Genomic DNA, 13,108 nt, shown 5'->3' on the forward strand with positions numbered 1-13,108 from the left:
GGAAACACAGAAAGGTTGTATAAACCTGAACCCAAAACAACAAAGTAAATGGCAACGGGACCATGCCAATCAATAATTACTTTAAATGTAAATGGGTTGAACGCCCCAACCAAAAGACAAAGACTGGCTGAATGGATACAAAAACAAGACCCCTATATACGCTGTCTACAAGAGACCCACCTTGAAACAAAGGACACATACAGACTGAAAGTGAAGGGCTGGAGAAAAATATTTCATGCAAACGGAGACCAAAAGAAAGCAGGAGTCGCAATACTTATATCAGATAAAATAGACTTTAGAATAAAGGCTATGAAAAGAGACAAAGAAGGACACTACATAATGATCAAAGGATCAATCCAAGAAGAAGATATAACAATTATAAATATATATATGTACCCAACATAGGAGCATCATAGTATGTAAGGCAAATGCTAAGGAGTATGAAAGGGGAAATCAACAGTAACACAATAAGAGTGGGAGACATTAACACCCCACGCACACCTATGGATAGATCAACTAAACAGAAAATTTACAAGGACATTTCACCCCAAAACAATCAATTTCATCTTTTTCTCAAGTGCACATGGAACCTTCTCCAGAATAGATCACATCCTGGGCCATAAATCTGGCCTTTGTAAATTCAAAAAAATTGAAATCATTTCAGTCATTTTTTCTGACCACAATGCAGTAAGATTAGATCTCAATTACAGGAAAAAAAAAAAAAAAAACTGTTAAAAATTCCACCATATGGAGGCTAAATAACACGCTTCTGAATAACCAAGAAATCATAGAAAAAAATCAAAAAAGAAATCAAAATATGCATAGAAATGAATGAAAATGAAAACACAACAACCCAAAACCTATGGGACACTGTAAAAGCAGTGCTAAGGGGAAGGTTCATAGCATTACAGGCTTACATCAAGAAACAAGAAAAAAGTCAAATAAATAAACTAGCTCTACACCTAAAGCAACTAGACAAGGAATAAATGAGGAACCCCAGGGTTAGTAGAAGGAAAGAAATCTTAAAAAGTAGGGCAGAAATAAATGCAAATGAAACAAAAGATACCATAGCAAAAATCAACAAAGCTAAAAGCTGGTTTTTTTAAAAGATAAACAAAATTGACAAACCGTTAGCAAGACTCATTAGGAAACAAAGGGAGAACAACTAAATCAACAAAATTAGAAATGAAAATGGAGAGATCACGACAGACAACACTGAAATACAAAGGATCATAAGAGACTACTACCAGCAGCTCTATGCCAATAAAATGGACAACTTGGAAGAAATGGACAAATTCTTAGAAAAGCATAACTTTCCAAAACTGAACCAGGAAGAAATAGAAGATCTTAACAGACCCATCACAAACATGGAAATCAAAACAGTAATCAGAAATCTTTCAGCAAACAAAAGCCCAGGACTAGATGGCTTCACAGCTGAATTCTACCAAAAATTTAGAGAAGAACTAACACCTATCTTACTCAAACTCTTCCAGAAAATTGCAGAAGAAGGTAAACTTCCAAACTCATTCTATGAGGCCACCATCACCCTAATTCCAAAACCAGACAAAGATGCCACAAAAAAAGAAAACTACAGGCCAATATCACTGATGAACATAGATGCAAAAATCCTTAACAAAATTCTAGCAAACAAAATCCAACAGCATATTAAAAAGATCATACATCATGACCAAGTGGGCTTTATCCCAGGAATGCAAGGAATCTTTAATATCTGCAAATCAATCAATGTAATACACCACATTAACAAATTGAAAGATAAAAACCATATGATTGGCTGATTCATGTCAATGTATGAGAAAAAGCACTACAATATTGTAAAGTAATTAGCCTTCAACTAATAAAAAAAAAAATTATTATCTCAATAGGTGCAGAAAAAGCCTTTGGCAAAATTCAACATCCATTTATGATAAAAAGCTCTCCAGAAAGCAGGAATAGAAGGAACATATCTCAACATAATAAAAGCTATATATGACAAACCCTCAGCAAACTTTATCCTCAATGGTGAAAAATTGAAAGAATTTCCCCTAAAATCAGGAACAAGACAAGGGTGCCCACTCTCACCACTACTATTCAACATAGTTTTGGAAGTGTTGGCCACAGCAATCAGAGCAGAAAAAGAAATAAAAGTAATCCAGATAGGAAAAGAAGAAGTAAAACTCTCACTGTTTGCAGATGACATGATCCTCTACATAGAAAACCCTAAAGACTCCAAGAGAAAATTGCTAGAGCTAATCAATGAGTATAGTAAAATTTCAGGATATAAAACTAATACACAGAAATCCCTTGCATTCCTATACACTAACAATGAGAAATCAGAAAGAGAAATTAAGGAAACAATACCATTCACCACTGCAAAGAAAAGAATAAAATACTTAGGAGTGTATCTACCTACAGAAACAAAAGACCTATACATAGAAAACTATAAAACAATGATGAAAGAAATCAAAGAGGACACAAATAGATGGAGAAATATACCGTGTTCATGGATTGGAAGAATCAATATTGTGAAAATGAGTATACTAACCAAAGCAATCTATAGATTCAACGCACTCCCTATCAAGCTGCCAACGTTAGTCTTCACAGAACTAGAACAAATATTTTCACAATTTGTACGGAAATACAATAAACCTCGAATAGCCAAAGCAATCTTGGGAAAGAAGAATGGAACTGGAGAAATCAACCCGCCTGGCTTCAGGCTCTACTACAAAGCCACAGTCATCAAGACAGTATGGTACTGGCACAAAGACAGAAATACAGATCAATGGAACAGAATAGAAAGTGCAGAGATAAATCCACGAACCTATGGACACCTTATCTTCAACAAAGGAGGCAAGAATATACAATGTAAAAAAACCAACCTCTTTAACAAGTGATTCTGGGAAAACTGGTCAACCACTTGTAAAAGAATGAAACTAGAACACTTGCTAACACCATATGCTAAAATAAACTCAAGATGGATTAAAGATCTAAATGTAAGACCAGAAACTATAAAACTCCTAGAGGAGAACATAGGCAAAACACTCTCTGACATAAATCACAGCAGGATCCTCTATGACCCACCTCCCAGAATATTGGAAAGAAAAGCAAAAATAAACAAATGGGACCAAATGAAACTTAAAAGCTTTTGCACAACAAAGGAAACTATAAGCAAGGTGAAAAGACAACATTCAGAATGGGAGAAAATAATAGCAAATGAAGAAACAGACAAAGGATTAATCTCAAAAATATACGAGCAACTCCTGCACCTCAATTCCAGAAAAATAAATGATCCAATAAAGAAAAAAAATGGGCCAAAGATCTAAACAGACATTTCTCTAAAGAAGACATAGAGATGACTAACAAACACATGAAAAGATGCTCAACATCACATATTATCAGAGAAATGAAAATCAAAACCTCAATGAGGTACTATTACACACCAGTCAGAATGGCTGCTATCCAAAAGTCTTCAAGCAATAAATGCTGGAGAGGGTGTGGAGAAAAGGGAACCCTCTTACATTGTTGGTGGGAATGCAAACTAGTAGAGCCACTATGGAGAATAGTGTAGAGATTCCTTAAAAAACTGGAAATAGAACTGCCATATGACCCAGCAATCCCACTCCTGGGCATACACACCGAGGAAACCAGGTCTGAAAGAGGCACAAGTACCCCAATGTTCATCACAGCACTGTTTATAATAGCCAGGACATGGAAGCAACCTAGATGCCCATCAGCAGATGAATGGATAAGAAAGCTGTGGTGCATATACACAATGGAATATTACTCAGCCATTAAAAAGAATACATTTGAATCAGTTCTAATGAGATGGATAAAACTGGAGCCCATTATGCAGAGTGAAGTTAGCCAGAAAGATAAACACCAATGCAGAATATGAACACATACATATGGAATTTAGAAAGATGGTAACGATAACCCTATATGCAGGACAGAAAAAGAGACACAGGTGTATAGAACAGAATTTTGGACTCTATGGGAGAAAGCGAGGGTGGAATGATCTGAGAGAACAGCATCGAAACATGTATATTATCAAGTGTGAAACAGATTGCCAGTCCAGGTTGGATGTATGAGACAAGTGCTCGGGGCTGGTACACTGGGATGACCCAGTGGGATGGGATGGGGAGGGAGGTGGGAGGGGAGTTCAGGATGGGGAACACATGTAAATCCATGGCTGATCCATGTCAATATATGACAGAAACCACTACAATATTGTAAAGTAATTAGCCTCCAACTAATAAAAATAAATGGAAAAAAATTAAGTATTCACTTTAGGGAAATAAAATATTATTTAAGAACATAACATACCCATAGTATTTATGATTCAACTAAATTTTCTTCTAGATAAGTTTTACCACCAATAGTCATCGTTAGGCAGAATACCTATTTTCCCTAAACTTTGTGTATTACTGAGGTTTTGGACTTTTGCTTATCAGTTAGGCTTTAAATTCTTTTTAAATTACTTAAAGTTTATGAGTGAGATGGAACTTCATTTCACTTAAATGTCATTTATATGTTTTTGTGTAAGTTTTCTATTCCTGTGTCTTACTCTTCCCTACTGGGTTATGGGGCTTCCCAGGTGGTTCAGTGGGAAGGAAATGAAGGCTCAGTCTCTGAGTTCAGAAGAGGCCCTGGAGACGGACATGGCGGCCACTCCAACATTCCTGCCTGGGAAACCCCTGGACAGAGGAGCCTGGTGGGCTGCAGTCCATGGGGTGCCTGAGAGTCAGATGTGACTTAGCAACTAAAGCAACACCTGTGTTAGAATCATTTAAGTATAGATTTGAAAGAGCATTCTCTGTTAAGAAAGTTGCCATAAAACTGTCATATATATGTCTTTAAAAAAGTTTAATACAATCTTTTTGACTTTGCTATGCAGAATTTTAAAAATAGTATGTAGTAACTTTATGAAAAATTTATTTTATAGATTCTGAGTTATACATTTCATGCTTCATAATCTGTAGCACCTTAAATGATAAAATTGTATCTTATATTTTCTTCAATTTCTCTCAGATTAGTTTTGTCTTTAAATTTGCATGTGTGTGTGTGTGTGTGTGTGTATGTGTGTGTGTGTGTGTGTGTGTGTGTGTGTGTGAATTGAGACTGAGGTTAAGGTTAACTGTTTTTCTCAGTTTTTGTTTATTTTGAGGCAGCTATCCAGGCTCAACATCTTGAATGGCTTATTTTTCTTCTGATTTTTAAATGTTATATTTGTCTTTTTTCTTATCTCTTTCATTTTTCCCTATCAAGATTTTCAACTTAGGCATTCTTTTCTATTCAATATTTATATTTCAATATTAGCAATGCTTTTTGCCAATTGCTTACTGGACACATAAGGAATACATGTCCAGTCAACTTCAAGCCCATGCTAGAAATATAGAGAAAACAATGTGGCTGGGAGAGGTGCCACTGGAGAAGGAGAGAGAAATCCTCTCCACCGCATCACAAGATGTGTATGAAGTATCATCTCAGGCAATGGAAACTATCTACCTGTGTTCCCAGCTCTGTCAGTCGGGGACCCAGGCAAAGTCTCTAAAAACATGTTCACAATTAGTTCACACAAGGATGGGAGGTGGACCATCAACACTGGAGAACAAGAAAAATCTTGTGTCATCTGTCTTCTTGAAGAAGATGATTTAAATAATGAGGACTGGGATTTAGAGTTTGGAAGAATCACATCTACTTGAAATGCCTTGAAATCTGCAGCTGCCTCACTGTTTTGAACTCTGTCATTGCTTTGTAGGACATTTTTGAATTTTTTTTCTGTTGCCACACTGAGTTTTGATGAAGTTTGTAAAAATCTACTTTAGTAACTATCCTTGCTTCTGTTGAGGGTGTTGTTGAAAATTGATTACTATATTTCAAACATCTTGCCCCTAGTTTAAGCAGAACAGATATGGGCAGCTCTGTGGCCTAAGGTTCTTTTCTTCTCTCTCTTCTTCCTCTGCTGCTCCCTTCTCCTCTCTCCTCTCTTGTCTTCTCTCAGCTCTTCTACTCTTGATTTTCCTGGACTGATTCTGTTTTCATCCTTTTCTGTAGTAAGCATTTCTAATCAACCATTTCTTTGAGCCATCAATGTTAAAAATAATTTTATTGTGAAATATAACATGTTCACAAAAGTATGTAAAACCCACAATATATATTATTTAGGTACATAGAAATCTGAGGCTATGGGTTTTTGCTTATGACATTTCTTTGTTAATTTTAAAAGTTCTCTGTATTAGGGTTCCCCAGAGAAACAGAACCAATAGGATTAATGTGCATGTGTCTTCACCTCTAATAATCCTATTCTGAAGGCCTAGTTTGTTATACAAGCAGATAATATGTTAGCTTTTTAAGGTAAGTGTTTATATGATATATCTTTTGCCATTCTTTTGCTTTCAAAATCTTTGTGCATTATATTTCAAGATTGGAATAAATCCTCAGACATCCACACTCTCAAGTGTTCACTGGCTTCCTATTTCACTGAGAAAATAGAAGGAATAAGAAAATTTTCACAACTTCTACACTTAGCACTTTTTAAGGTAATTCACACATTTCCATTTCTTTCAGTTGGTTACTGGAAATTTATTTCCTGCCTTTGATTGTATCATGTTTCCTTGATTCTTTATGCATATTGTACATTTGCTTTGTTGTGTGAGCTTTTGAAGCAGCAGGTACCTCTCCCAGTATTTATGGTCTGGTCTTGACTAGAATAGAACTTCCTCAGTCAGCGGTGCTAAATATGAGGCAAGATAGAGATCAGTCCCTTTGGGAGTGTACTCCTGAGTAAATTTGGACAAGGACCTGTTGGTTTCCTGTCCCTTCATTTGGAGGAAACACCACAGTTCTATCCTTTCTCCACCTTGCAGATCAGTACTAGCTATAATACCACACCATTCTTTCTCCCTTTGCTGCTAGCTGTTCCTGTGACCAAGCCCTGCCAGTCATTCAGTGCTGAGTATGACCTGAAGCAAGTAGAAACTGGCTCCATGGAGGGTGCTTTGAATTATCTGGCATAAGGCCCCCTTCACTCTGTGTGGGGTTAAAACCAGTTCTGCACTGATTCCCAGTCTTGCAGGGCAGTGCTAGTTGGAGAACCACACTCTCCCTTTCCTTGTTCCTTACTATCCCAAGGGACCAGGCTCTGCTCCGTCCTGAATAGGTGGAGAGAGAAACCATTCCTACTCTGAAATGCTAGGAGTAAGGCCAGCTCTTTCTCCTCCCCCCATTTGCTGTCTTTTCCCCTTTGGAGGAAAAACCTCAGTTCTGCTCTTCCAAGTTCACAGAGCAGGACTGGCAGCAAGAGAGACGTCCTGCATTTTCCTTTGCTGCTCACTGTCCCAAGGGATTGCTCTCTGTCTGTCATACTGGGCCAGAGGTAAGATAGAACACCAGCCTACAGAGGGTGCCCTGGGAGGGCTGAAGGTCGGGTGCAAGCTCCAATGTCTCCCCTCTCCCATGGGGGCCACAATGGGCACAGGCTATCTTCTCGGTACTGAGCTGAGCCCATCTGAGGGACTGATGTGGGTGAAGTGAAGTTGCTTTTCTCTCCTCTGTAAATATGACTGCTCTCAGATTGTTCTTCCGGGAGCGCGTTTCCTTTTAGCTGGTTCTGCCTTGTCCTTCAAGGCACATTGTCGCTAATACTGTTATTGTGTCCATGTCTGTGGAGGAGAGGGAGATAGGGCTTCCTCCTTTGCCATCATGCTGAGAGTCCACATCACATCTTTTAAATCTTTCAAAAATGTCAGCAAAGTGTTACCACATATATTTTCAGTGTAGGTATGGATGCTTTTGGATGGTCTCTTATTACTTAATGTTCCATGCAGTCAGGAGATTTCTGGTGTTCTCAGGTTTTGGGCTTAAGTCTCCTGCCTCTGGATTTCAGTTTTATTCTTCCAGTAGTCTCAAGACTTCTCCAACTATACAGCACTGATAATAAAACTTCTAGGTTAATGGTGAAAAGATTCTCCACCGTGAGGGACACCCAGAGAGGTTCACAGAGTTACATGAAGAAGGGGAGAGGGAGGAGCGAGATAGAGATGAGCAGGAGGAGAAAAAGGGGGACTCAAGAGGAGAGAGACAGATCTACGCAGTTCTCTGTTTCCAAAGTGTTCTCCGTAGCCCAGGCACCCACAGGAATTCACAGAATTGGATTGGGAAGAAAAGGGGAAGGGAGGAAATAGAGGTGTTCTGAGGTAGAAAACGGAGAGTCCAAAGTGGGAGAGAGTAATCAACACACTCCTGAGTAAAAATGGGTACTAAATATTGGATTCTTAAATGTCCAAAATTGATATCAAATACTGAAAAACAAAGATTAAAAATCTAGAGTAGAAGTTAGACTCTTAAAAATACAATATTAAAAACAAAAACACAAAAAATTTTAGAAATGTGTATGAAGTTTGGTTTAAAAATATGGCTTCTCTTTTTTTTTTTTGGCAAGGTTATAGTGAAATGAAAATGAAAATTAAGGAGTAATAGAGGAGTAATAGAGGACTTTAAAAGAAAATAAGAGAAAAAAATGAAACAAGAAAGAAAAAAATTTTTTCCTAATTAAAAAAAATAGTAAAAATATGTGAAAATGAAAATGAAAGTTAAGGAGTAATGGGGGAGTAATAGGGAATTTTAAAAGAAAATAAAAGAGAAAAAATAAAAAAAAAGAAAAGAAAAAAATTTAATTAAAAAAAAAGTAAAAATATATCTAGGAATTTCTCTGGAGCTGTTGTGGTCAATGTGGGTTCAGTTCAGTTTCAGATAGCTCCTCGTTCCACCTTACACTTCTCGATATCTATAGGCCCCTTCCGTTGTAGTCGGTGTTATCTAAAGGGATTTTAATCTGTTGCACCGGTCACCTCTGAAGTGGTTCCCTTTGTTTATTTGGCTTCTGTTTGCAGGTCTCTTCAGTGTCTAATTTCCACCCTGACACAGGCGGGTGGAGGTGGTCTCTCATTTAGGTTCCCTTGTTCGGTCATGCTGCGGCGAGGGAGGGGCACTGCAGACAAATATCACCGGCCTGTGTGGGGAGCACTCACGGTGTTCCGGCCACACTGGGTTTGCCCCGCTCACAGGTGTGTGCTTTCCCCGTCTACACTGCTCAGGCTCCCGGCTGCTCTATATGGAGCGGGCCCTGCGTTGCGTGTGATTCCAGTTTTCGGGTATTCCACAAAAGCACAGACTCGATTGGGCCTGCGTTTTGTGCCTTCCCTGGCCTGAGCAGCTCAGGCAGCCAGGAGCTTGGTGGGCACACTCTCCCCGGGGTGCGGTGTGCCTTCTCCCCTCCGCGGTCCCAGCCTCAGTTTCCGTGCACACCGGTTGGGTGCGCCTTGTGTCTATTCTTGGAAGCTGGCCTCTAGCCGGGACCCTCCCGGTGGATGTCAATCATCCAGAATCTCAGGAAGTCTTTGGTTAGAAACTGGAGGCCTGTTTGCAGTTTGGTAGGGGGTGCTGTCTCTGGGGCCGAGTTTGCCAGGGATGTAGTCTCTGATTGGCTAAGCATAATCCCTGAGAATCCTTTGTTCATGTAGATAAATAAAAGGTGTTTAATAGACTAGTCAGTTTTGGGGGACAGCCCAGTGCAGAAGAATGGAGATGCATGTGAGATCCTCCCTGGTGGTTCTGTGGCTTCATATTTTTTGTAAGTTAATGAAGAGTTTTAGCCTGGTTGACACAGTAAGTCCAGAAAATATTTTTAAAAGTTTTCAGAAAGGTCTATTGCATGTATTGCTTTGGCGTAGGAGGAGAGAAGAATTTGTGGCCATGTTATGGTTCAGCTGGGATTCATTCTGGAGAGGAGTAAGAGATGCAAATTAGAAAGCAATAAAGATGGGTGAGCTATCTCTCAGATCTCTCTTTGCTTTTTGAACAGGTGTGAGTGGCAAAACCCAAGTGGAACAGAGTCCTCTGGCCCTGGTGGTCCTGGAGGGAGAGAATTGCACATTTCAGTGCAATTATACAGTGAGCCCCGTTAACAACCTAAGGTGGTACACACAGGACCCTGGGAGAGGTCCTGTTCCCCTGATCACCATGACTAACAGTGACAACAAAAAGTCAGATGGACGGTACACAGCGACTGTGGATGCAACTGCCAAGCACAGCTCCCTGCACCTCACCGCTGCCCAGCTCGGCGACCCAGCCTTCTACATCTGTGTGGCGGGCGCACCGTGCTCCCCAGGCACTCGCACTCTGTACCCAAACCTGCACCTGGAGGTTGTTGAGGAGCAGTTTTTGAAGTGTTGTGTGTAATTTCAAAGTGAGCTAGTGCTTCTCTTTCAGACATGGCTGAATTTGAACTTGAGTCTAGGTATCTACTAACAGAGGTATCCTCACTCAACACAGAAAGTTAACTGCTCACCTGGTTATTCCCAAGGGTAAGACCATCATATTGCTTTACTACCCTGAAGTAGATGACAATTTTGATTAAAAGAGAGAGGTCAGCTCTGTGTGGGGTCCAACAACTAGTAGAATGTCAACTGAGTATAAAAGCAAAATGTTGACGAAGCTGATGACAATATTTGGTAAGACCGCTAATGTCTTTTGTGTTTGTTTTCTTTATCTCACAGGCATTATGCACAGAAAATGACAATATCTTCCTTCTTGTATAATTTAATGTAGATTGTAAGAATCCACACAAGATTTATGAAGCAGGGTCTGGATGTAAGATAATTATCCTAAGCTACAGTGTCAATAACTAAATTCATATATATCAGTGTACTGAGTACTTTTTTGCACTGACAGGAGGGAAAATAATCTTACAAGATTTTCCCTGGAGAGGGTGATTTTAGTTATTCAATTTTTATAACTTGTATATGTTAGATGCTCAAGAATTTTATTTAAGTAGAAAGGGAAGAGAAAAATCTAGGACATAAATAGTAGGTGTATCTCTCCAACTACTCTGGAAGTCCTCTGCACTTGATCTTGATGTGGTCCTCTCTCCATGTTACCCCTTCAGAGATCAGAAGATGCTGGGTGAGTGTGTGCACAGAGGCATGGATCTAATTTCTGATTTGCTGAGGAGTCTCTCAGCTTCCTGTGACAGCGGATTCATGAATATGCACTCAGATAAACAAGTTGCTTGACCTGGTAGTGTCTGAGAGCTCGCAGATTCCAACCTGAGTTCTCCTGAGTCTGGTGAATGGAAAAAATTGAGACGTCTTTGGGAGTTTCATGCCTGGTTCTTTTTGGGCAGCTGTGCTGTGAGTTGGCTGGCTTTGAAGTTATGAATAAAAAGAGCAGATCCTAGTAATCTCTATAAATCTGAAAGTTATAGAAGGGTGGTTAGTGTTACCGGGGTCAGCTGGGGGGGATTGTGAAAAGGAAATATATTCTTTCAAAAAATAATCTGCCATTAATATATCTCCTTTGTCTGTGGTTCTCTGTTCAAACAGGGGTGAGCAGCCAGTATACATTGGACCAGAGTCCTTTATTCCTGAGTATCCAGGAGAGAACACATGCCGATCTTAATTGTACTTATCAAAAGAAAACATTTTACAACTTCATCTGGTTCAAGCAGGAGCCTGGGGAAGGACTTGTATCTTTGTCTTTAATTCAATCAAGCCAGAAAGAGCAGGCAGACAAAAATTTTGAAGAACTCCTGGGAAAAGAGAAGTTTTACAGTGTTTTGCGTATCTCAGCCTCCCACCCTGGAGACTCAGCTGCCTACTTTTGTGCTTTGCATCACAGTGCTCCCCAAGCACCTGCAGCCTGTCCCACAACTGCCAGCTGGGCCTCTTGACAGGGGTCTAGCCTTGGGGTGGGAATGAAGGTGTTTCCTTTATTCACAGAGGGAGTTTTCTTAAATTCTCTGTCTCCAAACAGAAATCAAGGATAATCTATCCCTCCCTTATGTGACGAATCTGAATTTATATTGAATTAAATTTCCATTTGTTACTATTGAAAGTTCATTCCTCAGTGAAAATTGTACTCATTCTGGGCCTGTTTGCCGAGATTTCTTTTCACCGTCTACCCTTCAGGTGAGAGAGCAGGCCCCTTTGTGCTCAGGCTCCAGTTCAGAAAGCAAGTTTTCACCATGCTGTACCCTCACCAGTAGTGTCATACTCATTGGTTCATAGTCTTGGTGATTTTTTTAATATCTGTGTACCACTTATACAATTATTTACTAATTTAATATTAAATTTGCTTTTATATTAAATAGACTTTAAAAATGACTGTGCAAAAAGTTATCCTTGTTTTAATGGATGTTATATATGAAACCATATATTTCATGTGCAGGTTATATTTTTTCTATTACAAATTAAAATAATACCATGTATATAATAATACAAATTAAAATAATATCTTGTCTGCAACAATTACAATTTTCTTTTGTCTTGCCTACCATGACCTCTTTCATCAATCACACTTTAGGAAATACTGATTCAGTCCATGCCCTTCATTTAATAGGTGAAGGAATTAGGATCTACAGTATTTGAATGGCCACTTAAGCATGACTTATAGCAAAATGGAAGCTGGGAACAGAACTCACTCTGACCTTTCGTCAATTTCTTCTTCCACAAAAGACAAAAAAATGGATCCAGAATTTGAAGGAAGGAGTCTAGTATTTTAACTTTAAATAAAACTAAAATTTTATTACTTAATTATATATATTAATTTTAAATAATTTTAAATAAATTTATTTATTTAAATAAATTTAAATAAACACCTTTAAAAAGAAAACACTCCCATAATTTCATGGCATAAAGATTATGACTATCACCAGTTTTCAGAATTTTTGGTGCATGTATTATACAGCTATATTTTTCTATGAGAGGGGATTATAATATACTTGGGGTTTATTAACATATTTGTTTTTCTCAACATTGTAGATATTTCCATGTCAGAAAACATAAAGGCATAATTTTAAATGATTGGCTAATTTCCATTATTTAGATGTATTTTAAAAACTAATCACTATTTGGTATTTTTCCAATTATATAGTATTCTAGACAATATTTTTATGAACATCATTTAAGCTGTAGTTTCAATGGATGTGAAATTGCTTGGATACAGGAAAAAACATGACACTAAATGTTTGGTTTCCATGAAGAAATTTTTCACCAAGCTATGGCTTCAATAGCAACCCATGAAGCTGCTGACTTTCCAATACTATATCAAGTCA

General features: G+C 38.5%; 1 gene segment (V, D, J or C); it reads left to right on the forward strand.

The window, feature by feature from the left end:
• Positions 1–9,576: 9,576 nt before the first annotated feature.
• LOC133067033 (T cell receptor alpha variable 10-like) lies at positions 9,577–10,236 on the forward strand. The segment is given in 2 exon segments: positions 9,577–9,628; positions 9,860–10,236. Coding segments are annotated over 2 exon segments (429 nt in total).
• The last annotated feature ends 2,872 nt before the right edge of the window (positions 10,237–13,108 follow it).

This window comes from Dama dama, chromosome 12 (assembly GCF_033118175.1).
Source record: "Dama dama isolate Ldn47 chromosome 12, ASM3311817v1, whole genome shotgun sequence".
Taxonomy (NCBI): domain Eukaryota; kingdom Metazoa; phylum Chordata; class Mammalia; order Artiodactyla; family Cervidae; genus Dama; species Dama dama.